Genomic DNA, 21,767 nt, shown 5'->3' with positions numbered 1-21,767 from the left:
CATTCTGCTTTTTGGAACAGAAGCTCGTCCGGATGTGAGGCGGGACTGCCTCTGTAAACCACTGATCCACACAGAGGAAGCAACACCACTGTGATGCTAAGCAGAGTATCTGTGACTGTGGAGGACAGGTTTATCATGCATTAAATGTTCTTACAAAAGAAGAGTGCTGAGAAAAAAGTGTTCATATCTGATTGACATACTGTATTTAAACTAATGCAGAACTCTAATAATAATAAGACTTATTATTCACTTTTATAATTTATTGAAATGCAGACTTCCATAATATATCCAAGCACCTTGCACCTTATTGCCATATATACATATCGACTGGCCTTCCTCGTAACATAAAAACACAATCAAACAGTGTATGTTCGTGCCGAGGCCGAAGGATAGATTGCTCTCGGCCTTCGACGGCATCTTTTCCACCGAGGAAACACAAGCTTGCGTGACTGTATTGCCCACACCAGAGACGTCGTATGCGTCAGTCTGTGAGGATCGGTAGGTGACGTCACCCTCCTTCTGTCGACTTCACGTACCCGCGGTGGAGTTTCCCTCTGATGCGCAGCATTAAAGAGCTCCTCTGCGCTTGAGCTTCAACAAAGCTTGGGACATTGTAGCTTGTGTGGACGCTGTGGCCACAAGCTGCTGAAAAGCTATTTGATTCAACATATGATGATGCGATATTCCAAGTACAAGTAACGCCACTGGTGCCCAACTCTGTAAAAGGCATGATGTGACACCAGAGGGAAAGAGGTTTCCCTCCTGTGAACTGATCCTCTAATTAAGAGCTCCAACTCTGGACTCAAAGAAGTGGCAGATCTTATTACTCTACAGATTGATACATGTAGATATTTTCAAGAGACCCTGTTTAAATGAATGTTCTCCTTTGTTTCTTGTTTGTTTTTTTGACCCTGGATCGGACCCATGTCTATTTACTCTTTGAATTTTTTTTGTTTTCCAATAGCTGATATGTCATGTAAGTTTAATCGCACTGATTGTATATGTGCATCTGGGGGAAACAGGCATGGCACTGAGTCTGTACATTCGTGTTGCCTACAGCGGAATAACTTTTTGTGAATCGTATAAACTGCACTGACTCATCAGCCTCCACACAGAACTTGACAGGAGAAAAAATACATCTAAATTACTTTATTTCTCTATTTAGCAGGGACAGTTCACATGAATCAACATTTCACTTTTCACCTCAATATAAATGCTCAGAGTTAGCTGGAGAGTACATTTCAATCTGGAGTCCAGGTTTATCACAATTTACAATTCTACAGAAAACATTATAGTACAGCATTGTACTGCACAATACAACACAAAACAATGACTAAATAAATACCGTTGACGTACACTTAAAGCTCCTACTGTGTGGATTACTCGTAAATGGTAAACATGTGTCATGTTAGTTGTGTTTTGGAGGAGTGGATTGAAACCAATGCTGAGTTGGCACAACATGGAATCTGAATCTGAAGGGAGACCAGAACACTGACTTTTTATAGGTGGATGGATCCTTCTGACATAACGTGTGCACTCATGCCCCTTTTTTACCTTATAAGGCCACTGAATTGGCTGTCGACAGCAGATGAGTTAGATATGTGGACAGGTTTGTTCTCCATATAAGGGCGTGAGATGCCACTCCCAGAGACCGGCTCAAGTTTACCTGAGGTATGACCTAAAACAGTAGATCTTCTATACCTCGACCAAACTTCAGGATGGAAAGGTGAACACAAATGTTTATGTTGTGCCGGACAACAAGGCACATGAATCCGTTGTGATTTAGGCTTCAGCTGTCGTGTGATTAGATGCAAATACTGAGGTTGCAGCTGAAACTCTGTCACACCTGGCAAGAAGGGGGTAGGCCTACTTTTTGAGGTGTGCTCATTTCACCGGCTCCTCCTTTATGAGTCAACCTGCTCTCCTTCCTTAATATGACCCTTGAGCCTTTTGGTTGCTGCCATTTTTCTCTGCTGCTTGTTTCCTTCACACATCAGAAGCAACATGGTGAGTACCTTTCACAATTTATGTGACTGTTTTGACTTGTGTTGTCAGTAAACCACTGCTTATTTGTGGTGTGTGTGCCCAACAGAACATGTTTGTGGGGACGATACAACTTTAAAGTGCCATATGATCATTTTAACAATGTGTAAAAGCTGTGTGAACTCGGTGAAGCCTGGTTGTCATTTAATCTAGAGTGTGTGAAATGTTCATTTGGTGCTTCGTTGAGGAAATGGTGTACTGAGTGAAATGCAAGTTTAGTGTCTGACAAGGCTGGTTCAAGGTGTGGTTTTCGCCTCCAAAATGGAGGGAGCTTTGTTCGTGTTTCAAACTTGTTCTCAGAGAATCCCTTGGGGCGGTCTTTCTTGTGCTAACTTGTTCCACAATGACTGGAATGTGATGGAGCCAAGGCCTTAACAGTTCATAGGGAAGCTATACCCATGGCATGTTACTGCTGGAAAGATGGTAGATTCACATTGAAATGCTTTCGTAGTACTTTTCTCTAAAGGCTCGTTTTGAAAAACTTCCTGTTTCTTAATCTTTTTAGGTTCTGCTTTCTGTCTCAACTAAAGAACAAATAAACAAATCTGCTTAAAATGTGAACCACGGCCCACATCGCACTAAATTGCTCATACTCTAATAGTATTTTATTATCTCCTTCTACAATATTTTGTTCACTTAAATGGCAAATTAGACTTGAAGTTGAACTTTTTCATGTATAAAATGATATGGGAGTAGAAAAGAGCTGCTTTGACCATTCCATCTACAAATAACTAATGTTTCTAATCGTAAATCAAAACGTAAAAGCAAGTTACTAAAGCAATTGTGACGATTTTTGTTTTATCTTGTTGCCTTCAGGAATTATGTTACAATATGTAGATAATTTAATAGATTATGAATGGTAAAATGTTTGGATTGTTATTTACTAAATACTGATGTGTAATGTTTGTTTCTTTTTCAAACAGTCATCTGGAATACAAGTCGCGGACGAAGTGAAGGAGATCTTCAACAAGATGAAAGTTGTGAAAAGCGACACTGCCGACAAGGATCGTATAAGATTGGTGACATTTACCATCGCAGGCAACATTGTAGTGGAAAAATGTTTTCTGCAGAGTGATCTGGAAGACGATTGCGACGTATTCAAGTTCCTCCAGACTACTCTGCTGACCAAAACTGAATGCCGCTACATTCTGTATGACTGCCACTTTGAAACCAAGGAATCAAGTAGAAAAGAGGAACTGGTGTACATGATGTGGTAGGTCATCCTTTGTGTGTGTGTGTGTATGTGTGTGTCACACACACACATACACTTGTATAATGTTTATCTTCCCATTAGGGCTCCCGACACTGCCCAAGTCAAACTTCGAATGAACTACGCTGCCTCAAATAGCGCTATGGAGCGTATCGTGGATGGTAAGGGTTGGTTTTTCTGCTTTGTAAAATATTCTTTTCATCCTATTAATTGGACTTTCCTAGACATCTATAAGATTCAAAGTTGAAGAGTGTTCACTCTGTTAAAGTAACTCTTATTTCTTCAACAGGTGTCAAGCATAAATTGCAGATAAATGACCTTACATATATCGACCGGCTGGATTTTACAAAAAGACTTGGAAACGTACACAAACTTGAGGGCCACGATGTTTAATTCCGCTTCCCTGCTGGCACAAATGTTCTTCCCCTGGTTTATCATGAGGCATATTTAAACCAGCTTGAAGAGATAATAGCAAGATAACCAAATTAACTGCAGTTTTTTTGGGGTATCTGTCCAACAAAGCTTAAAGGGAAGGTTTGTGGGTTTAGATTCATGACAGCCCTATTTTTGTTTCCCTAAACTAACCAGTTTGGCTGTGAAATCTGTTTAATTATATTCATTATTTGACATACATTAGCCTCATGATGCTACTGTCTGGCACTTTACCCTTTAATTCCAGCACTTGACATTTTCCTTCCTTGTGTAAATGTCCACTAAAATTAGATCCTATTCAATGCCTCAAAGGACGGGAGTTCACAAGGTCCAAGTAACTGGGCCTGCAAGTGTAAGATACATCTGTCTTTTGAGACTGTTACACCTAATAAAGAATGGTACAACTTTTACAGAGATGGTTTTACTGAGAAGTTGTTGTACTGTCAATAGTATTATTCAATAAATCCAATGCAATCAATTGTGCAAGTGTTTGGGTTTTTTCTCCACGAAAATCAAGTCTGGCTGAAAGCTGTAATTAGCAGGTGTCCGAGCACCTGGCTGCAAACCACAAGGACTGTCCGGTAAGGCGGGTCCTGAGTTCAACCAAGCACTGCAACCAGCGCCATCCATAAATAATTTGGACATTGCAAAACCTAATGTTTTGATTTTATTTCTTTCAACAAATGTCATGCATTTCTATTCGCAGTTGTGTAAAATCTGATTTTATTTTACTTTTCATTCACATGCCAACACCGCAGCCATATTTATGCAATAAATCATGCATCGTACCAGAAATGCACCCTGACCCAGGTCGCTATCCTCGTGCATTCCTGCACGCCGGGAACAAACTTATTTGCATGTGAGGATCTAATGGCGTCGTGACGAAGCGTGAAGTCCTCTGTGTTGTAACCCGAGCTCCTCCTCGCGTCGACGCAGCCGCACCTGCACGCCTGCTTTCAGAGAGGTTACAGCTGGTGACGCTTTCCTGACCGCCAGATGAGTAGCGTGACCCTTGAGAACAGACCAGTCGGCTTATTCAGTGTTGGCGAGGAGGTTGAGGGCACACGTGGTGGTTTGCTCTGTTTTTCTGCAGCCAGTTAGCTTTGCATCAAGACCGGAAAGGGTTTTTCTGGCGTTGTTCAAAGGTGCCAGGGAAACCAGCAGAAACTTTGCAACTTGGATGCATAAGTTTCCTTAAATTCAACTAATATGGCCACCGTATTCACACTAGTGACTTATTTTGGTTTGGGAACTCTTCAGCCGTTTCTATTTCACCAATAAGTTTATTGATGTACCTTTTGCTGGATGAGCCCCGTCTGGACCAACTGTTGAATCTGTTCTCACATGAATGGCTGTATGTGTTATGGCTTTTTGGTACAAGTAGGTAAATATATTGTAATGCAGAATGGACATCACAAACATGCATAGTCATTCTTAAATCCCCTAAATGGTGTGTAGAATGTAATTTAAGCAACGTGTTCTCTAATACATTCCATTTTGGAATGGAATGTTCTAATACACGAATGGTCACAGATGTACATGCTGGCCCCAAAAAGCCTTTTAAAACTACAAGTTTCGCTCGTTTCGCTCAGTGTTTTTCTCCTTTTAAAATAGCTCGTCGTGGGTGGGGCGGGCAGATCGTGGCTTGCACACAGCGCCGCCGCTCCCATAACGCGCTGCGCGTAGGGGACCAAGTCCTGAGGGGGCACCACAATAGGCAACTAAAAAAAATCCTGTTATAATTAGAATGCCGATATTATTTCAGTCTAGAAATATTAGGCGCCTTTTAGTAATGTATATCACAAAACAGGCAGAACAAGAGCTATTTAATCGCTCACCCCGCCCCCCCCGTTAAGACTTCTCGGGTCACATCGCTCTGCCGTGATGCGCGCCGACACATCCGCGCACACTCACTAGCACCCCTACCCCCGTCGACAACGATCGCCGTGGGCCACTTTCCTATCTCAGGGGGGCATCATGAAGGAGTTATGCTTAGGGCACCAACATGGTTAGCAGCGGTACTGCTTGCACATCTTGTAATTTACTTCCTTGTGTCTAATCATCTGATGCAACCTGAACCGTGGCAGTGTAAAGCTTTCAGCAATGCTACTTTCACCAGGCTTTAAAAAAGCACCAGAGCAACTACAGTTCATCACAGTAACGGCATTCATAACTCTACATTTTGCTCAAACGGTATATGGCCTATACAGCAAGGATGTTGCAGCAGCGTAGCAGGACTTCCTGCCAGAAACCAAGGAACCTACAATATCTTGCTCGTCAGAAACCAAGCCTGTTCTCCAAAACAGAGACGCAGCTTTTTTACCCTGGCAGGATAGTGTAAGTTTGAAAATGTAAGCATCCTGAGACGATCAGGTGTACGGTCAGCACACATACGTGGCCGGATCTCCAACCACGTCAAAATATACTCGACAACAACGTTGCTTCCTGCCTGAACTCATTGCAGCAACTGTGACACTGAACAACAATGACAGAGCTACACTGTAGTTTATTCATTCATACAGATTCAAAGTGTGTAATTGGCAGCCAGCTACAGAGGAAAGCAGGCCCGAAAGGGAATGAAACATTTAACCATAAAATGTTCCCATCATTCAATCACATAGAAAAGACATACAAAGTAATTGCACAGGTTGATGTACGTTTGACGTACAATCAGTTTCCCTTTTTTTTAACACTGAGCTATGGATAAATGTCTGGAATATAAGGCAGGGGGATAAATAACTTCTGACATAGCCAGAATTGTTGATGGAATGTGGGTTTCAATAAAGATTGTAGTAGGATCACCTCTTCTAGTCTTGCCTAAATAAAAAGTTCATAATATCAAACATTTGATTCCTATAGTTGCAACAAATGCAATCAACTACAGTACAAGAAAGAAATAGTTTTTGGAATGCATAACTATGGTAATCGTAAGGCATATTTGGCAGTTTTCTTTTGTAGTGTCTTCAGTGAACTTCCTCTCAGACGGATGTTCCTTCCTTCAGCTCCACGGATTCCTCCTTGAAAACAGAAATTGTGTCAAACAATGACGCACAAACCAAAACGATGAGCTCAGAAGTGTGCACACGTCTTAGCGGGTCCGTTGTCTCACCTTTCCTTCCAGGTGCTCCTGAAGTGTTCTCACCGTGTCTCTCTCTTTGGTCAGCTGCTCCTGGGTGGCTTTGAGCAGCTGCTGCAGCTTGGTGGCCGCCTGGCCCAGATCTTTGGACAGCTTCTTCTCCTTCTCCAGGCGCTCCTGTTCCAACAGCAGGAGAACACTTTACTTCAAAAGCACCAGGCAAAAAGATTTAATTGAAAATTAATAAGTTATGAGTTGCAGGCAAACTACATCCATTAAACTGGGAAATAATTCAGTCTCTTTTCACAATAATAGTTTATTACCGGTCAATATAAATCCTACACTGTTTATAATCATTACATTTAGATACTGTACATAATCATCCAGCCTATGTATATCTCTTCAGTATTTATTTATTTGCCCCATTTGGTTTTCTTTACAACTCATAGAAAACTTGATATTCTATTATTTTTATTTCATTTCCTATTTTCTACTACTTTTGTAGATAACTGTCGTCTATTTTGTATCTTTATCTGTCCCGCTTCGGCATCCTTGTCCCGACCAGTTATTTTTTTTTATGTGGAAGTACATTCCTTGTACGTGCCCACATACTTGAGGAAAAACATTGATCTGAATCAGAATCACCTTTATTTGGCCGAGGATTTTGTTGCACTTAGGCCTCCAAAAAATATAAGTCAGTGCTTTATAGACTTCAAAAGACATAGTAAAGAAACACTCTTTTCAATGAATGTCGAGATGTATAGTACTGAAGGTGATCAGTAAACTTTTGTTCTTTTAAAGAAATTGTTTTTTAAAATTGTGAAGTCGATGTGTGCATGTTGTTCCCGTGAGGAGCAGGACCACATACCACTCAGATACTCTGCAGGTTATGGTATTCACGAATCAAAGCATTAATCACAGTTCAACGTTTCTTCGTTGGTCATTTGTTTCCGCACCTGGAGCTGTGGAACATCTTCTGTGTCAGCTTGTGGTGACTCCGCAGAAACGTTTAGAAGATCCAACTGAGCCTGAAGTTCTGTTATAGTCTTCTGGGCCTAAAGGTTGACAAAACACACCGATGTCATCCACTTACAGCGGCTCAGGCCTAGTCCACATTTACACAGGAATGAATAGGGTTAGTTATATATATTTAGGGTTAGTTAAGCCAGATAACCTAAAAATACCCTGTGTTGAAATCACTTAGTGAAACAGGCCTCTGGTGTAACAATATAAAACATTTTAAAAAACAATGGCTGCTACCTGCTCAAACTCTTCTGAAAGCTGCTGTCTCTGAGCCACCTCCCCGTGCAGCTTCTCAGTTGTCTGACTCGACTCGTTCTGGAACTGATGGAAGACAAAGATGACGCACACAGACAATGAATACACAGAGACAAGTCTATGCAAACATTATTGTGCAAAAGCAGCAGCGCCACAACCCCCCACGCACACACACACACACACACACACAAGCTGGTCGACCTATGTGCCAAGTGAGCTGCCTCTGTCTGTTTCAGGGGCGAGGCTCAAGTCAAACACAAACGTTCTGTTGCTGTTAAGAATCGTACAAACAAGCATGCTGGAAAAGGTGAGAGGGAGCAGTGGTTAGCGCTACGCCGACTCGTTCAATGCAAACAGCGGTTAGCGTGAACAGCCGCTGTGTCGGAGGACTACTGGACGGACATAAAGACTTCTAGGGGTCATATGTATCCGTGTACTGTCGCCACATCATTGCTTTAGGACATGGGTTTGGCCAAATGAGTCGAGCCAGACTACAAAAAACATGTCTTAATAATAAAGACAGAGCAACAAATCAAGACGTTTATTTGGGGGGATTTTATACCATATTGAACACGGCTTATTTATGTACATATACTCTTTGAAGTGCCCGAGTCACTGTCCAGTACTCTGACGGGAAGCGAGGGGTGCCCTGTGACCTTTCCACACTGACCTGACTGGGTTGAGCCTCAGCTGGGCCATTCTGTTCTCGCTGATCCTGCATCGTGATCCCGCCCAGCTGCTCTCTGACCTGAAACAGGAAGCCGTCACTGGTTACATAACCTCCCAGCCATGAATCCTCTTTGTGTTACACGTAGGGATGGGTATCGTTTGGGTTTTTTCCAATACCGGTGCTAAACCGGTACTTTTAAAACGATACCGGTGCCTAAACGGTGCCTGAACCGATACTTTTTTTTTTAAACGCACAATGAGGACATTAAAAACCTCTTCGGCCATATTCCCTGTAGAAGCCGTTATCATGGAGCACCGACACACAACGGATATCAGACTGTTAACATACACAACACATGTTCTCCATTATATGAGGTGATATGTATTGTCATGTGCAGACTTTATAGGGTTAATCCTGTCACTGTGTTGATGGGCAAAGAGAACAACCAATCAGAGGGACTGAAGATGACACGTGACAAATAAAGTGTTGCTTCTGACAGCGAGAGGTACACTGAAACAAAGTGACGCCCCACGGTCTTTATTCCTCCGTCATTATATTCCCGGTAACACCGGGTATACAGCCGGGACCGCTGTACATCAACACATCTGCTGACAGACTGTCACGCTCGTAGCTCGTAGCTAGCGCTAGCTACGAGCTAGCTTAAGCATGGTTATAATGGCTAATTTATTATTTCTTGGGCTACTTTTATGAATGCAAAACTTGCAATCAACGATACGGTTCTAATCTGAGTTAAGGCTGCTCGTCATCATCGGTCTCCACGTGTTCAGGGGGACCGGTGACGGTCTCCCCGTCGCGTCCAGCCTGACGCTGGTGTGCTCGACACGGGTTCATGAAGTCACACACGGCTAATGCCTCCGCTGTCAAAGTTAAATGATAGGCTATCGTAACCTGCTGACAAGGCGGAGTCACCAGAGAAGTTCACAACAATAGTTTTTTTCAATTTCAATCGGCTCAGGCACCGGAAAGAAGCACCGAAATGTGCGTTGCGTTTCGGTCCGGGTAATACCGGTTGTATTGGAACCGGTACCACATTGGCACCGGGTTTCGGTACCCAACCCTAGTTACACGTCACCGACAACGGCTCTTGTTGGTTAAAAGGGGATTTACACAAATTCCTCGATGTCTCACAAATACCATGCCTTCCCCTCACCTCAGCTACTCTGTTATATGACTGTAAATAAAGTCGTCCCGGAGCGGGAATGCAGGCTGTCAGTGAAGTCACCTGTGTAAGCTCCTCCTTGTGTGCCTGGGCCTCCTTTTGGGCCAAATCCAGCTGGCTCTGACACTCCAAAAGCTGCAGCTTCACCTGAACACAGAGCGCATCGGAGACACAGATGTCAGACTGGTTTGGTTTTGAAGAGGTTGACATCTCCCTAGGACTTCATGGAAATACTCCCACACAGAACTTATCAAACATGCAGTGTTTCCCCCACCATTCTCTGTAATTTTCTCTATAGGGCCAGATTACAGCAGAAGTAATTTAAGGTCCCTTTTCTTAAAGAGCACGTCTTTGTTCTTTTATTAAACTAAACAGCCGTCTGTTGTTGATCGTCTCGACACAACAGCATGTCATTTCTGTCTCTACGTGTCGCGTTAACACTTCTCGGCTCTCCGTCTCGCGCGCCGCAGAGCCCCGATGCCGGCGTGTCTTGCTGCCTGCGGATTTCAATTAATGGGCCAGATGTTTCTGACTTTCCTTATCAAGAGGCTCTGGAACTCTTCTTTGAAAAGCCCCGAAAAATCCACTGCAGTGACAAAACGTGCACCCTTTGTGGTGGTCATGAAAAGAAATGAACACCAACATGTTTCAAGTGTTTGTGTCGGTCGGTCGGGTCCCGCACATAAACTTGCACATAAAAATACGAGAACATTGTTTAGGAGCTGGATCCAGTGAGGTTGTTGTGATGTGTAGATTTTACCTGCGCATGTTCCTGCTCAACCTCCTCTGAGGTCTCCTGGTTGTCTGACTGCTTCTCCAGCTGGGCTTCCAGAAGCATCATCTGCTCCTTCAACTGCAACGAGAACCAAAGTAAACCGGTTCACACATTTTCTACTGGCTAGTTTACGTCGAGGGGCAATTTAAACTAAGCGTAGAAAGAATCTTCACCTGTTCTACACTTTGGTGTTCTGCCTCCAGCTTGCTGACCTTCTCCAACGCCTGGTAATGTGTGAGAGGGACTATTGTGAGGTTTTAAAAACATGGAAAAGGGTACCCACACTTGGTGAAAAAAAAATGACAGTCATAGTTATTTTAAAGGGTACCTGTAGTGCAAAACAACAACGTGCTACATCCATTCGGCGCATCAAATAAATCATATTTACCCCGCTGCTATTGTCAACAAGTCACGCATAGCCCGAGGATTTACATTTCTTTGTCAAAATTCCGAATCCGTGGGCGCAGCCATTTTGCTAGTTATTTACTCCAGCTCAAAGCTAACTATGACGTAGAGTCGTTGAAAGGAATTCAGCCAATCCGGAGCCACTTCTACACGCGTTGCTTCTTGGGATAGATCGGTGGCCTCAAGAATTACACAATCTATATCAGGGGTGCTCAATACGTCGATCGCGGCGACCTGCCAGTCGATCGCGGCGTAGTATTGGTAGATCGCATGACATTAAAAAAAATTGGCCCGCCCCCCTGTCACTTTCTCTATAGCGCCACATTACAGCAGAAGCATGTCATTTCTGTCTCTACGTGTTGCGTTGACAGTCCTCTGCCCGCCGTCTCGTGCGCCGCGGAGCTCCCGACACCGGTTTGCGCGCATCGGGACGGACGGAGCAAAGAAAAGTCACTAGCACCCCGAACATGTGGGCCGAACATTGCATCAATGAAAGACATCTCCAGCGCTGGCTTATGCGCGATGTAGCTATCAAGCTCACTCTTTGTGTGAAGCAGATGAGGTCTAATGACACTATATCAGGGCTCTCAAGTCTCACGCATTGAGCGTGAGACTCACGATTTCGGTCTTATCTCACGCACTCCCGCCACACATCTAATTCCTCACGCTGAAAAACCTCTCGGCTATTTAATGCTTGAATGCAGGGGTGCTCAATACGCGATCGATTGTTGAGTAGAAATAGTCACTAGCACCCCCGTTGACAACTCTTTTCGCTCGATGCGGCGCGCAACAGTCAGCTGTATCGGGTGCTGATGGAAATCTCACGCTTGCCTGTCTTCAAAACTTGAGAGCCCTACTATATCATCGGACATAAGTTCGTACAACAAATGCACTCTATGTCTGTTTTCTGTGGCACACATTTCCCACAACTGCACCAAACGTCCGCCGACTTGCGTGCACGGTCCGCACGGTGAAGCATCTGGACCGGCGGTCCTTCGGCATCAACTTCATCAGAATCATCGCTGTCACAATTCACTAAATGGGGATAGTCTGCTTTTAAAGGTTCAAACAAGTATCCAGTTGCTGAATCAGACAATCTTTCATCGTCCATATTCTCAATCTCTCAGCATTTGTTTGCGAGCGCTCGACGTTGTTTACATTGGTATCTGAACACATCCCTGTGGCTGGCTGTCGATCTATCAACGATCTGACGTCACACCACCCGCGACATATTCAAGCTCCAGTGCACTGTCGCATGTCGGATTTGAGGACTTTGAACAGCCTAAACTACGTATTGTTATTGAATACTGGACCGTCAGTGCATGAATACACTTTAGAAACACATTATCTTTTGATCTGGCTACATATTGTTTTGCACTACAGGTACCCTTTAAGGAAGTCTTATAACATACCACACTCAGCTGTTCCTCAGAATTAGCCATCTTGGACTTCCATACCACCTCTTCTTCCTCCACACTATTCTGCAGATGCTTTAGCATTCCTTCCTGAAGGAAAAAGAGAATCAGGATTAAATGAGCTGAATAAATTGAACCCCGATTTTACACTAAAGCTTAAACTTTAGTTTCCCCAACCACTGACCGTTTCAGCCAGGACTATCCGGTACTGTTCACATTCAGCCTGCAGTGAGCCATGGCTGTCCTCGGCCTCCTTCAATTTCCCGAGCAACTCCTGAGACAAAGAAAACGCATTCAGAACTTGTGCTGCTGGGCTCAGTAGATGGTGTGTCTTACAAAAATGGTGGCTTACAGGCAACACTGTGCTGGATTCCTGGCTCTGCTGGCTGAGAGTTTCCTGAGCCTTCTGTGTAAATACTTGTAACCAGTTGGACTAAGTGAGGGGGAAAAGCAGACAATAATAATGAATATGTACATTATTCTACTGAATAATGACCGACACATAATCAAATAATAATAATAACTTATTTAGCAACTCTTGCTGGTGAAGACCTATTTTCCTACCTGCTCCATCTCTACGGGTATCTGTGGGAATAGTGTCTGGAGAGTTTCTTTGGTTTCACTTTGAAGAGCGCTCAGTTCTGCCGTAACACTCTGCAGAAACAATGGATGACATAATCAGGAAGGTGATTTTGGGGAAATGCGTCACAATTGATCAGCCACTAGTGTGTAAAGAGAGCCTTACTGCATCGGTGGCCATCTTTTCTCTCTCTTCTCTGAGCTCCTCTTGTAGTGATGAGACAAGGACATCCTTCTCAGTCAGGCTAGTCAGATAACCAAAATAGTCAAAACTAATATCTAAAACAGACCTAACAATATGCCGGACTGATTTATTTTCATGCGACAAGACCCATTTACCTTTTCTGTAGCAGTTCAAGCTCTGTGGAGGCAACGGTATGCTAAAACAAAGTGGAAATGCAAATGAGTCACTGAGAAAGAAAGAATGTGTTCCTGCATTGCAGCTCGAGAAGTAAAATCACGTAACACATCGAGAGGTACTCTACACTTACGGCTGTGTTGTTAAGTTGCTCCACCTCTTCCTTGAGGTTTTTAAGTTCATCCTGAAGCGATGTGATAAGAGCGACATCCTCACTAAAAAAGAGATACACAATGTAAATAAACTATAAACAAACAAATAAGGTGAAGATCATCTATAAGATGAGTCAAAAGCACCATACCTTTTATTTCTTTCCTCTAGCTCCCCAATAGTGTTCTCCTGTTGGAACAGCAGATTATTTTTGATTATTAGGTCAACTGTACACATACAAAACAATATATATATATCCCCTGTATAATCGAGAATTGATTCCATTTGGCAATACGTCCAACCACAGATGTTTGCAACACTTACAGCAGCTTCCTGCTTCAATTGCAGTTGCTTCAGTTCCTCGTGAAATGTGTTCAACTGGTTGGTTCTCTCTTGCAGACTGTAGAAGGCAGAGCATTTCAATCAATACGTGGAGTGGCTCTGGATCTGCTGTTGACTCCAAAGAGGAGTGGCTCAGACACTTACCTGAGCTTTAGCTCTTCCGCTTCTGCTGCATTCACCTGCCCAATCAGACACAGCAAACATGCTTAGGAGTGACTACATGTTCAAGCCGCCGCCCATTTCAGAAACGTCAAACGAACAAAGTATGTCCTACCTGGTCCTTATCCTCCTCCACTTTGGTCTGATTGGCTTCTAGCAGGGAGTTGATGGAGGCCACCTGCTGTACAAGCTGGCTTTTCTCTGTCTGCGTCTCCTCTAGCTGTGCAGTGAGGGCCTCCACCTGAGCAGAGCGCTCACTGATATCAGCCTCCAATCTCCCAATACGCACTTGATACTCTGCAGGGACAAATCACAGCACTAACAACTTATTATAGAATGTATATCCTGTGATAAAGCTACCGATTCCCCTATACATTGTTACCGTTCAGATGTCAACTTCTAAGCCCTAACATCTGGTGGCCATTCAGACTTAGTTCCCCCATTCTCTGACCTGAGAGTGCGCTGCTGTCCTGCTGGGCATTGTCCAAAGTGGCTTGCAGACTGCCGTTTTGACTCTGCGTTGCCCTGAGCTCCTCGCACACCTCCTCCATTCTCCTCTGCAACGCCTGCTCACTCTCCCCATGGCTGGCCTAACAACAACAACAACAACAACAAAAGTCATCAAGTTGTGACACACAGCAGGGGGCAGCATTGATTCACGAGACAAAATCTGAGCATTTATTGAAAAATATCATATGGCGACACATTCAGTGGAAGAGACAAACTAGAAAAGGAGAAAAAATAGTCCACATATTAGACAATTAGAATATAAATATATATATATTTTTTAAAGGAAGCGTCTTGTGGGAAATGCTTTGAACTTGAGGGGATTAGACTCGCCCAAAGAAGCTAATTGTTTAAGACGACAGAAGGCCGACAGTCCAGCAACTCATTTTACAAAGGGAGCGAAACTCATCTCAAAGACATTAGAAGAAGAAAAAACCATCATGCATCATTTGAGCAAGTCTAATGTACATTGGCTGACAGCCTGCGAGTTCAGACAAACAACATTCTGTGAGACTCCGTAGGCCGACTATTCACACACACACATATATATATATATATATACACAAATACATATACACATATCTATATACACACACACAAACCAGAGTTTTAAATACCATGAGACTGTTCCTACTCTCTTACAGCCTTCCACAGAGGGCTGGAGCAGAGAGGTGCTTGGACACGCACACATTCCAGCTGGTGCTGCTGAGACGCATTTTCCCTGCAGCACCATTATTGTTTAGCTCTGTTCCAATAACATAAGAGGGTTGGCAAACACGTGGAAAAAGTCTCAGCTTGCATTTTGAAGATACTCGGTAACTAACTGGCTGCTCAAACAAGAAACAGCATTTACAAAATAAAAGATGAAAACCTTTGCTTCCATGCAGAAACTAGATCATGTCCAATGTTATTTAGAATAGATATGATGTGGAGTTCCCACTGGCCGGGCATACCTGCAGCAGGGAGAGCTGCTTCTCTGTAGCCGACAGCTTGGCTTCCAGCCCTTTCCTGATGTGCTCATCAGCAACCAGACCTTCGGTCTTCTCTCCAAGTTCCTTGGTCAACTTTGTGCATTCCTGATGCAGCTTGGCCAGCTCTGCATTTTGCCTGAGGACAGAATGAAAGACAGGAGACACAGAAGGAGAGAGACAGGGAAGTCAGGAAAATGTGAGCATATCTACAAACTCGTTACTCCAAACATGCCTTCGAATTTGTTCACACTGCACTCAGTTATCCCTTTCGTTAGTATCAGGATGATGAGGTCAAATGCATGTCAGAATGCATCACTGCTTCTCATGTACTGTTGTAGGGGAACACTCACTTGCTCTCAGCCTGACTAGTGGCTTGGTTGAGGGCGTCGCGAAGAATGGAGTTCTCCTGCTGTAGACGGGCCAGCTGGGCATTGGGGCCTTTTTCCAACTGGTCCTGCAGGCTGACAATCTGTAAAAGTGTTTTATTATTTTTCTTTATCTACTATCCATGTTGGACTTGTGCCCCTTGGACAGCTGCTTTAGATCCTTGTCAAGACAACTTAATTATAAAAAAGAAAAATGCATTTTCACTTCTATAGCAGCTAAATGACCAGGAGTGAAATAAAAGGAGAGAATGCAAACGGAAATCTGCTCATCTGATTTAGACATTGAGAAATGTTAGTATTTTCCATAAGAACTGACCTTAGCATTGGACCCCTGGGTCTGCGCCACATGGTCCTCGTAACTAGCCTGCATGCGTGCTTGCAGAGCAATCATTTCTTGCTCCCTCTTACTCAACTGGGAACTCAGCCTCGTCTCCACACTGGCCACCTTCGACTTCTCAGCAGACAGCTCCTAAAAAACAGAAAGCACGGAAAGTCATTTTCCTCTAATTTCAACATGACGACACATGAAGAGAAAACGTGAAATGTGAAGAGTAATACATGTAAAATAAATGTGGCAAATTTGCTAGGGCCCTAACGACGGATCATTTCATGTACCCATAGGCTGCCATAGATATTACAAGAGATGATTGACTTTGAAATGGAGAAATTCCTTCATGTTTTTAAGAGACGTGGCTTGTTGTCTTAGTTACCATGTTACATTCCTCTAGTGCCACCTTCAGGACAAAAGATGAAGAGGGCTGCAAATGTAGTGCATGATAATGTTTAGAAAATAACCCCTTTTAATTCAGTAAATAATCCTTTACTGCCACCGTCAGGCCAAAATACAAATTTTGGATCCAATACAAATTTAGTTTTCTGATGTTATAAGTATAAGTAAGAGGAGTATAAGGAGTCTCATGGGGCTGCAGCAGGGCTATAGACTAACCTTGGTGAGTTCCCTGAGGCGATTCTTTGCCACAGAAGCATCCTCTTGCTCTGCCGCCAGCTGCTTCTCCCTCTCCTCCAGTTGTTTCTTCAGCATGGCCACTGGGTCTCCTTTCTGAGTGGCCTAAAAAAGCATAGGTACAAATAAAGACATCAAAAATAAAGTGGGCTCCCCTTCAAGTCAAATACTTTATGCATTCAGGGAACGAGTGCCTGTACACCGACTATAGTGTCCATTACCTTGTGCCAGGTGTCCTGGATGATGCCAACTTTCTCAGACAGGATCTCAATGAGCCTATGAGCCTCGACCTCACTGAACACCATGCTACTGATGGTCGACACCAGAGCCTTGTAGGGCAGGTACAGAGGAGCATCAGCAGAATCCACCACCGTCACTAAAGAGGCAAACATAAAAACATTTCAATAAAGCCCAGAATAAAAGTGGAAGGAGAAGATATTTAGAGGTTATGTCTTAAAAATACATAATTTTAAAGTGCATTAGGCTGTCACAGCAAAGTCTGAATTCCTACACTACCACAAGAAAAGGACATGGTTGTGACTTGACTATTGGGTCCTGGCCCCTGGGCAGCTTCGGATGGAAAAATGATGGCGCACTGTGGCACCAGGCAGAGACGAGCCTCGGGAAAGGGAGAACCCAACTCCACTCCACTCCCTGCCCATTGTGAGGGCACTGAGAGCCTTTGTCACTAACCAAACAGGGCAGTGGTGTATAGACAAGCTGGCGTGCTCTATGCCCTCCAGAGCCAAGTGCAAGACATTACCCACATTGGCCATTAGCACTACTTTACACACTTCCCGCTAAAAGTTCATCAGTACTGATAGGGTACTGCCTAGATTGCGACTGTATGTACATGACATGCTCCCACTCTACCGCCATCCCTTCTCACCAGTGTTATGGCTTAATGTAGTTCCTGCCTAGATAACCGTTTCCACTTCAAAGTAAAAGGTTATTTTTAACTACGATTTCTCTTGAGTAAAAACATATTGATAGACAACAGTGACTTTGCTTGTTGATATGCAGAGAAGGCTTTAAGACAGGATTCTTCAAACGGATGAGCTATCTGTATTATTCTGTTCTCATGCTGAGAACATCTGTATTTTGGAAAAGTAGTGTCATCTTTCATAACCGCTTCAGAAATTTAAAATGAGATATATTATTTTACAAACAAAATGTTTAGTTCTAGCCGCAAAGTGATAAATTAGATCTCTGAAACATATCTGCTTACCAGGCTCAGTCTTTTTCTTAGAGGCCTTCTTCTTGGGCTCCTGTACTTTTGCTGCAACAGCAGAGGTCTGCTGAGATCCAACCGGAGGCACTGCCATCACAGGGACATCTTTAGTGACCGCTTCCAGCACTGGGGCACTCTTGGATGAAGCAGGTGAAGACTTCGCGGGCGCTGGGGCAGACTTCGCGGGCGCTGGGGCAGACTTCGCGGGCGCTGGGGCAGACTTAGCGGGCGCTGGGGCAGAATTAGCGGGCGCTGGGGCAGACTTTGCGGGCGCTGGGGCAGACTTTGCGGGCGCTGGGGCAGACTTGGCGGGCGCTGGGGCAGACTTGGCGGGCGCTGGGGCAGACTTAGCGGGCGCAGGGGCAGACTTGGCGGGCGCTGGGGCAGACTTGGCGGGCGCAGGGGCAGACTTAGCGGGCGCAGGGGCAGAATTAGCGGGCGCTGGGGCAGACTTGGCGGGCGCTGGGGCAGACTTGGCGGGCGCTGGGGCAGACTTAGCGGGCGCAGGGGCAGAATTAGCGGGCGCTGGGGCAGACTTAGCGGGCGCAGGGGCAGACATAGCAGGCGCAGGCTTAGCGGGCACTGGGGCAGACTTAGCGGGCGCAGGGGCAGACTTGGCGGGCACTGGGGCAGACTTGGCGGGCACTGGGGCAGACTTGGCGGGCACTGGGGCAGACTCAGAGGATGGCGCGGTTGCTTTAGTCGGGGCGGACATGGGGGCCTTGGTTGATGCAGGTACTGTGGATGACTTGACAGGTGCAGAGGCAGCCACAAGTGGGGCTGTATGGGAAACGGCTGGCTCGACTTTAGCCACCTTCTTCTTCTTTTTCTCTTTTGGTGAGGGTGCAGGTGAGGGCTCAGTGAGAGCAGGGCTTGGTTGAGTGGCATTCTTTAGCTCGACGGTAACTGGTGCTGCAGTTGGCTCAACATCTAAATCAGCGACAGGTTCAGGGGCAGGCGCAGCAGCTACAACTGGGGCAGCAGCAGACTCAATGATCGTCTCATCTTCAACTTCCTCTTGAATTTCTTCACACTGTGGGATTTTTCCATTGGGCTTTTCCTCTCTTTTCTTTCCACGGGTCTTCTTCTCAGTTGCTTTGTCCTTCTTCTTTTTGTCAGAGCGAGTGGACTGTATCTTACCCAGCTCTCTGCGTTGTTTAGCCAGGGCTTCCTCATAAGAGGTCTCCTTCATGGAGAAGGTGGAGACAAGAGCAATCCCAAGAGCAGAGACCACCATGAATCCACCAAACACCATTACCCCAAGGGTCTGGGGGTCATAGATATCCATTGTTCAATTTCAGTTGACCTAAAAAGAAAGATGCAGACTTAAATCAGTACAGTAGACAACTAACAATATGATGCAAGGTGTCCAAGAAGTAGAGGAAAAAGTACATATAGTAATTCATAGGCAAGTCAAAACTGTAATCTCAGCAACAGTATTTCTATGTGCCTCTGCAAAATGAAACTGAACTGAACTCAGCTGTAATAACAGAGTAGTTGATGAGCTAGAACTCAGATAAGTGCTTTGTGAGAACAACCACAGCCTTTCCCTTCTAAGGCCTCAGGGTGTCACTGTTATCCCCATACACTTTTGCATTTTACATAATGCAGACCAGCAAATCTAATAAGCAAATTATATGACAAACAGCTGCTCAAAACCCACTTATTTATAGCATTCAACCTTGGGGAAACATGCGTGTTCATGAAGCTCAAATTCCCCCTCATAGTTAAATAACATACACTTTTGCTGTTCTTTTGAAATACATTAGGCAATTTGCCAGAACTACTATTAGAACAAAAAAGACTTGAAGTTTAGTGCATGTCTGAAAAGGGACTTACAATAGACCCGCCATATATAATTTAAACCACGCTAAATATATATTTACGACAGGGAACACAATCCCAACCACAGAGGCAAAAAGGGTTTCAGACAACCATTTCCAGCAGTGGTTAGTGTTAATGTCCTGACCTGTAAACATAAAATAAAGTATATTTCAACTATTCCTTGATCACTATTGGAGGCTCTTGTCACAGACAAGAATGGGTGGCATGCAGGGGATGACAGCCGCTTAGCTTCACGACAACCACTTCTTTGGTTGATTCTTGCAGTTACAACCTTGTTTATATTACGGATAAGGATGTCATTACATCAGAAAATACATAAATGCTACAACAACAAAAAAGGACACCGTGGAGCTTCCCTGTTGAAAAATAAACTAACATTGTGTCATGTGAGAGGAAAACTGCTGAGCTGCCAGAGGTCAGGGTCCAGTGTTCATTGCAGGCTCGAACCGCTGGACGCAAGAGAGACGTGACCTGCCTCCTTATCTGTGACGTCAGACCGAACTGAGAACTACGACTTCAAGAAAACCAATTCAGAGGCATCTCAGGGTCCACAAGAGATAGGACTGTATGATTAAATGTCCTAGTTTATCACCATTACAGACTAAAATATCTAACTTTAGGTGCATTGGTACATGGAAAACTTTTGTTTTTAAATAAATAATTCACAATTTAGCAATTAAGGTAAACTATGTAAGTGCACCTATTTCCATTAAACACGGTATTTGTCTTTCGTTACTTTTAATAAATGCATTATACGCAAACTGAACAAAAACGTTCATCCTTTTTTACATTAGCAAGAGCTAGATACTTTAATTCAAAACGCATCGACTTCCACCAACTTCCCAGCTGGTTTATCACAAGTCACCATCAAACCAACCTAGAGCTATAGCTCCATTACAATACTGAGACAACTACAAAAGCCTCGACACACTACGTCGTTATCCATTAAAACATGCATTTGAAAAAAAAAGATTGAGTGTAATCTGCTAATTCTTGTTGAGTGCATTGCTTTGAATCCTTACTAGTAAGCTAGCATTGTGGCTAACACTAAGAATCAATGAACTTGGCTGTGGTCCTGCACATTAGTGTCAGTTAACGTTACACCGCTGCTCTCCAGCAGCTCTAATATCGCCGTGCATTAACGAGCCAGTGAAGAGTGACACTCTCAGACTATTTAAAATAACTTCAATCGGTTGTCTCTCTGCATTAGTGGTTAGCTCAGGAGTTAGCAGAAGATAGCTCCATAGGCTAGCTGAGGCTGGCTCCAATAAATAGAAGAATTCCAAGACTCCCACACTAACCTTGTGATGTGGCTGCTGCTCGCTTCAATGGACCGGAGAGGGGGAACTCGGCGTTGACTTGGAACTGGATGCTGAAATGACTTCTGAGGAAGGCTACCTATCTCTCTAGCTAACTAGCTTTTTTTTCTTCCTTCCCAATGTTCTTCCTTCACTCCGCTGGAGAATCCGTGGTCTGCTGTGAAGTCGTGGCACTTCGAGCTGGCTAGACGTGCTGGCCCTGTGCCCCAGATAGCTGCCATGAATCTACACCGCGCTTCTGATTGGCTTAGATTGAGCCGGAAACGAGCATGCTGGGATTTGTAGTCTTCTATGTATATGCAAAGGCTCAGCTCAGCGGACCGTTTTCAGTCAAACAAAAGATTTGTTTAAAGTGTATTCCAACGCCCGTCTGCGAAAGACAAGTGGTATTTACTTGGTTATTTAGGAAAGATGTTAAGCAAAGCAGTAATAGTTTAGTATGCAACAACCTCGAGTTTGTTCTTCTTCTTTG

At 44.1% G+C, this 21,767-nt stretch overlaps 2 protein-coding genes across 3 annotated transcripts; one reads left to right on the top strand and one right to left on the bottom strand.

Moving 5' to 3' along the window:
- Positions 1-1,905: 1,905 nt before the first annotated feature.
- cfl1l (cofilin 1 (non-muscle), like) lies at positions 1,906-4,163 on the top strand. Its single transcript, XM_056435650.1, has 4 exons — positions 1,906-2,007; positions 2,967-3,256; positions 3,338-3,414; positions 3,543-4,163. Exons 1-4 carry the CDS (start codon positions 2,005-2,007, stop codon positions 3,644-3,646), a joined length of 474 nt encoding a protein of 157 aa, XP_056291625.1. The 5' UTR covers positions 1,906-2,004; the 3' UTR covers positions 3,647-4,163.
- Positions 4,164-6,171: 2,008 nt separating this feature from the next.
- On the bottom strand, positions 6,172-21,465 carry rrbp1a (ribosome binding protein 1a). 2 transcript variants are annotated; one of them, XM_056435646.1, is made up of 27 exons: positions 21,278-21,463; positions 18,129-19,437; positions 17,122-17,276; positions 16,883-17,005; positions 16,253-16,405; positions 15,901-16,019; positions 15,533-15,686; positions 14,524-14,662; positions 14,188-14,369; positions 14,058-14,092; positions 13,896-13,971; positions 13,723-13,760; positions 13,555-13,636; positions 13,403-13,443; positions 13,230-13,308; positions 13,049-13,138; positions 12,837-12,917; positions 12,669-12,758; positions 12,482-12,574; positions 10,838-10,888; positions 10,650-10,742; positions 9,953-10,036; positions 8,710-8,787; positions 8,022-8,105; positions 7,718-7,816; positions 6,795-6,938; positions 6,172-6,702 (listed from the first exon to the last, which is right to left on the bottom strand). In XM_056435646.1, exons 2-27 carry the CDS (start codon positions 19,417-19,419, stop codon positions 6,664-6,666), a joined length of 3,693 nt encoding a protein of 1,230 aa, XP_056291621.1. In that variant the 5' UTR covers positions 19,420-19,437; positions 21,278-21,463; the 3' UTR covers positions 6,172-6,663. The 2 variants fall into 2 exon arrangements, with proteins under 2 accessions (XP_056291621.1, XP_056291623.1); XM_056435648.1 differs by lacking the exon at positions 9,953-10,036 and having other exon boundaries at positions 21,278-21,465.
- Positions 21,466-21,767: the final 302 nt, after the last annotated feature.

Source organism: Pseudoliparis swirei, chromosome 17 (assembly GCF_029220125.1).
Source record: "Pseudoliparis swirei isolate HS2019 ecotype Mariana Trench chromosome 17, NWPU_hadal_v1, whole genome shotgun sequence".
Lineage (NCBI taxonomy): Eukaryota > Metazoa > Chordata > Actinopteri > Perciformes > Liparidae > Pseudoliparis > Pseudoliparis swirei.
The sequence above is the reverse complement of the archived record's forward strand: the minus strand, read 5'-3'. Positions and strand labels throughout refer to the sequence as shown.

Excerpts from the sequence above, each read along its gene's own strand:
- cfl1l (XM_056435650.1), top strand. Across the intron at positions 3,257-3,337 it reads GAACTGGTGTACATGATGTG|GGCTCCCGACACTGCCCAAG; the intron begins GTAGGTCATCCT and ends TCTTCCCATTAG. Across the intron at positions 3,415-3,542 it reads TATGGAGCGTATCGTGGATG|GTGTCAAGCATAAATTGCAG; the intron begins GTAAGGGTTGGT and ends TTTCTTCAACAG.
- rrbp1a (XM_056435646.1), bottom strand. The coding sequence starts at position 19,419 with ATGGATATCTATGACCCCCAGACCCTTGGGGTAATGGTGTTTGGTGGA. Across the intron at positions 14,663-15,532 it reads AGCAGCTCTCCCTGCTGCAG|GCCAGCCATGGGGAGAGTGA; the intron begins GTATGCCCGGCC and ends TGTTGTTGTTAG. Across the intron at positions 10,037-10,649 it reads TTGAGCAGGAACATGCGCAG|GTGAAGCTGCAGCTTTTGGA; the intron begins GTAAAATCTACA and ends CTCTGTGTTCAG.